Source organism: Theobroma cacao, chromosome 8 (assembly GCF_000208745.1).
Source record: "Theobroma cacao cultivar B97-61/B2 chromosome 8, Criollo_cocoa_genome_V2, whole genome shotgun sequence".
NCBI classification, from domain to species: domain Eukaryota; kingdom Viridiplantae; phylum Streptophyta; class Magnoliopsida; order Malvales; family Malvaceae; genus Theobroma; species Theobroma cacao.
This window is the reverse complement of record NC_030857.1, coordinates 5406210-5411341: the sequence shown is the minus strand read 5'-3', so window position 1 is coordinate 5411341 and position 5132 is coordinate 5406210. Positions and strand designations below refer to the sequence as shown.

General features: G+C 38.4%; 1 protein-coding gene across 3 annotated transcripts; it reads right to left on the bottom strand.

Annotated features, from left to right (window-relative positions):
- Window positions 263-4420, bottom strand: LOC18592177 (TPR repeat-containing thioredoxin TTL1). Of its 3 annotated transcripts, XM_007018741.2 has the most exons (8): window positions 4043-4411; window positions 2730-3855; window positions 2402-2597; window positions 2129-2301; window positions 1427-1760; window positions 1116-1320; window positions 850-950; window positions 263-719 (listed from the first exon to the last, which is right to left on the bottom strand). In XM_007018741.2, the coding sequence occupies exons 2-8, from the start codon at window positions 3749-3751 to the stop codon at window positions 567-569; spliced, it is 2184 nt and encodes a 727-aa protein (XP_007018803.2). In that variant the 5' UTR covers window positions 3752-3855; window positions 4043-4411; the 3' UTR covers window positions 263-566. The 3 variants fall into 3 exon arrangements, with proteins under 3 accessions (XP_007018803.2, XP_017980788.1, XP_007018804.2); XM_018125299.1 differs by having other exon boundaries at window positions 2730-4411; XM_007018742.2 differs by having other exon boundaries at window positions 621-742; window positions 2730-4420.

Genomic DNA, 5132 nt, shown 5'->3' with positions numbered 1-5132 from the left:
TGACTTAATGACGTTGGTGAATTTTTCTATATGATTGAAAAACCCAAAGCAAATATTTTGTCCTACTTAATAAACTCAAAAGGAAAAATGGGAAACCCAAGCGAAGTCAAAATTTGGGCCTGAGAACCTACCGCTTAAAATTTGTGTCCAACCATGCATATTTTCTATCTCGGGTTAGCCCATTGGCTTTGACTTGGGGCTTGAATCGAGGGGGCCAGGACTCTCGCTTTAAATGAGAACATCATTTATGCAATATAAAAAGAAAAAAACGCTCTGATGTCCTTTTTTTATAGCATTAAAAATGAAAAAATTAAAAGAAAAAGAAATGCCTCTCTCTACTGCATATTCAAATCTCAGGTGCCGGGCTGATCCCTCTCGACTTTTCCACCTTAATGTGCAATGGAGGCAAAGTCATAGAGCAGACATGATTAGCCCGATTATTTACTTTTTTTTTTCATCTGTTGAACTTGCTTTCTTTCTTTGTGAAAAGGTGACAAAGTTTTCCTATTCCCATGCGTATTCACTTCTTCTCTTTACTCGTTCCCTATGATCTTGTCTAGTTTTCTTCAACTGCTGTACAATTTGACTGATCTTTCTAACAATTCAGGGTTATTGCCTGGAACTTCTTTGACCCTTGATCCATTTTTGTATATTTTGAAAGCTGGAATGGAGGTTACAGCCTCCGACTTAGCCAAGTACGGATGGTCTTCTACCTCCACCTGACAAGGTCAACCAAGACATACTGTAGTATTCTAAATATTTTAATGATGATGTTGATAACGTAATTGTATCACCTACTAGAAGATAAGACTCTGCTACTGGATAAAAAAAAAAGGGAAAGAAAGAGACCTTGAGGAAGTTGACAGATGGGAATCTCTTGCACACTTGCTCCATTAGCTGCAGCACTTGCTTGTGTTTTGCTTTGTTACAGAAAAGCACCACAGTCATCCCTGTCATTGAATAAAAGGTTTTCATTGTTTTTATTATCAAACCAATGAGCTCAAAGGGAAATGGCAAAACTGTTTGCTAGTATCTACAAACATTCCTTTTGAAATTTAACTGCTGGAAAAACTTTTGTCATAACAGAATTTGTTGCCTGACTAATGACTGCTTACCAGGTGAGGTTACAAAGTGCCTGAAACGCTCGTTGCTAGAGACCATAACCAAATTTGAGCCAAACTTCATGTCCTTAATGTCTTCACCTCGCTGCTTCTTGATCTGGACCTGAGCCTCAAACAGAGCGCGGGCCACCTCCTCATCTCCAGGTGTTTCTCTTATCAACATCTCATAATCCTGAATTGCAGCTTCCCACCTTTCTAGCTGATTGTAGATAATGAAAGAAACAGTAATAAATAATAGGTCAAGAAAATTCATAAGCAATTATGGCTCCAGCAAAAGCCTTAACTTTCAGGTGGGAATCATCTACCTTGGCATTACAATCAGCCCTCCTTAGCCTTGCCTTGCTGTAAGAAGGTTGCACGTTAAAAGCAGCTGTGCAATCTTCAATAGCCTTTTCAAATTGGCCTAGCTTAGATCTGCAAGCTGCTCTGTTGCACAGCAGAACTGAATTGTATGGATCATGCTCTAGTCCTTCACCGTATACAATGCAAGCCTCTAAGAACTTTGATGCCTTGAAGAGCAAGTTACCACTCAATCGAGCTGACGATACTGCTCTAGTCCTCTTCACCACTAGGCTTATTTCCTTGTTGCCTGGATCAAGTTTAGCTGCATGCTGAGCTGCTGATACAGCATCTTCTAGCCTATTATCATCCAATCAAGTCCAATGTTAATTTCAATTAAAATAATGTGAATGCATGTGTTTCTATAAAATAGACAGTTATGAGACTTTTTAACTCATTTTCCTTATCTTCAAAATTAAGCAATCATTATATTCTCATTTATACAGATACATCGAGATCAGTCGGCAAAATTATAAAGTTTGTGAAAGAAAGTAAGACAGTTTAAATTTTGAATGAATGAAGAACTAGATTACCCCTGCCTTTTTAATGCTGGTAACTTCCATATTGCCAAGATTGAAACAACATGCTTTAGATATAATTTGCTAAGAAAAGTAATCTCAGACATATAGGCATCTACACTCGAATAAAAGAGTTTTCTTTCTACTAACCTGCCAGAAACCATGTAGACCAATGCTCTGATCATTAAAAGATAAGCACTAACAGCCAGGCCAAAGAAGTTGATACAAGATTCAATAGCAAAATTTGGTCCTTTCATGTAGGCTGTATAGGCCTCTTGATGCCTGTGGAGCTTCAGTAAGGCCTCTGCTTGTAGAGCATAGACCTATTGTATGTCCCAAAAAAATGACCATAAGCAAACATTTTATCCAACCACATGCAGCATACATTAAAATCCACCTATATAAACTGTAAAGAACGCTAACCTGAGGTGCAGAGTCAACTCCAGAGGTTATAGCACATTGAGTCTCCTTAAGTAAAGTATTCCATTCATTTAATTTTTGAGCATCAGAGCATCTTTTAAGGCATTGGTTTAGAGCCTGAGCTTCAGCGATCTCAGTGGAGTCTGCGTGATTGCCAGCATGCTTGTAGTGAAATAATGCTTGCTCTGCTTCTCCCAATCTGCATGGTAGAATTCGGATAATCATATAAGACAATTACAAGCAGTAATCTGCTTCCACATTTCAGATATTCTTTCTATAGCCTCCTGATGATCAAAAAAAGCAAACTTTATATGAGTCTTTAGAATACTACCTGAGATAAATTGTTGCCAAACGACGATGAGCTCTGCAATATGTAGGATCAAGCTGAATAGCTTCTTTGCACTCAAAGACAGCCTCCAAAAGACGGTCTAATCCTAACAAGGCAGCGCTCTTATTACACCGATATGTTGCCTGCTTCGAATCAAGAGAAATTGCTCGTTCGTATAAAGTCAATGCCTCTTCAAACCTTCCCTGCTTGTATGCTTCATTTCCCATATTCTTCAATGCGTCGGGATCCAATCTACTCATAGGACCATGAAAAAGTTTTGACTCGTCACTAGGCTGCCTTACAATATTGCCCATAACAAAACCACCAAGTTTACTAGGGCTGTTTTTTCTGGGTGGTTTTGTCGTGGAGCGAGCCTCTGGAAGATTCTGATAAAAGTCATCTTCAGCTTTAATTGTTGCATTAGGACTATTGTTCCCTAGAGCACTCCCAGCTCCAAGCTGTCTCAAGTTCCCCAATTGGCCTACTAGCATTACATTGCTTGAAGTAGCTCGAATAAGAGCTTTGCTATTGTTTGATTGTTGTTCATCAGCAGTGAATACCTTGGCAATCTCTTTGGAGTAACTGCCACTGGATTCTTTCTGTAATTTGCGCTGCTCGCTAGTCAAGCTCTGTGTTTGTGACACTCTTGTTTGGCTTGAACTAGAGGATGAGGATGTTGAGCTTCTTGCAGCATCTGAAGTTCTTCTACTGTCTTTTCTCTGGTGAGAAGTTGAAATTGAATTCCGGGGTGGCAACAAGTCAGACTTCCTGGTTGGTTTCTGGTCCTGTTTGGGTAAAGGTTTAGCCAAGTTGGAGGAATCCTGAAGGACAGAGTCCACAGAGCTGGTTCGTCTCCTCCTGGAATCATCGGTTGAAGGCTTCTTAGACTTATCAGTGACTGGTTTGTTGATGCCTTTTGCAGGCAGTGCAGGTACGGATGATTTTCTCGACCAGTTGCTCCAACGCTGGAAAATTCCTCCCATAAGACCACAGCCCAATTCCTCCTCCACTGAATACTTCGTCATTTTTGCCCAGTGCTATTTCTTTTTCTTCTCTTTTTCGGAGGCACTGTTGCCTCTTGAAGATAATTGTTGTGGAAGATATATTGAATTAGTCTAAAGCTACAGAACTTGTCAACAGAAACAGGGAATCAAAGCAATGTTAATATAACCATTATGCATGTACAAGGAAAACAAAAATAAATCAAAGAACTGAAAACTTATAAGAATAAACAATTGAAAGAACACAAGAAGGATAATAAAGAGAAAATAATCAAAGATGGCTTGAATGTGAAGGATTCAATGTAACAGGCTTACTCCTGGACGATGTATTTATATCAATTCGCAAGCCGCTAGAGTGGCTTCCAAGAAACCAACTTTATATTTATAGGATACTGAGAGAGGGAGGAGAGATTACACAATTTTTTTTAAAAGAAGAAAAAGCCAATAGGATATATAAACAGGGGGATGCATTTTGCCCGTGAAGATTTCTAAATTATTTTTCGCAAATGATTTTCTTCCATCCCTGATGACCACATGATCAAAAACAATGCAAATTATCTGTGATTTGACGAAATAAAAAGGAAGAATTCCAAACAATCCATTGCCGTGGCCCCATGCAGATATAATACAGAGGGTAGCTTTGGTTCTAAACAAGTGTGATCAACCAATTTCCTAGCAAGTGCCCCTATTTCTTTTTCTAATTTTTTTAATCTTTTTGAATTTTTTTATATTAAATATTAATCTAAACCCATTTATGCCGTAACCTATAAAATTTAGGTACATGAAAAAGAATTAAGACTTTAGACCAGGGCATGGGGAAAAATACAAGATATTGAGCGGTCATATTCCTTAAAGAAAAAGGCACTGCCCTGTACATTATTTGTTGTTAGTTCAACATAGCTGTTTTTTATTCCAATGCATGGTTCGGATTAATCAGGAAAATGGATTGATTAATCCAGCCAAACTGGCCACCTGTTGAATTCGTTAGTCTGGGAGCGTAAAATTTGGTGGTTAATAATGGGTATTCATTGCAAAAGAACAACCCGTTCAGCCATTAAACATTTGTCAAAAACAGAGTGAGCAGAAGACGGCTAATTAAGGGAGTATTCGGCCAAAATCCTATAGAATTATGAATTTAAGCCAAGCTGAATGCTTTTGTTGAACCAATTTATATTTTTTTCTCTTCTGTTCTAACCATTCTTTTCTTTTTTCCTTTATTCGAGGGGTTGGTAGCTGTTGGTATTTGTCTTGTTGTTTATTTTGTGAGAACAACTATGTATTTAAAACATTCATTCAACCTAAAGATTCAGGAAGACTCGTCTGTGGGACTAACCCCTACCTATTTTCTGCTTAATGTTAGTCGGTGCCGGCTTCTATACAGTTCACATTTTTCCTCAGCACACCC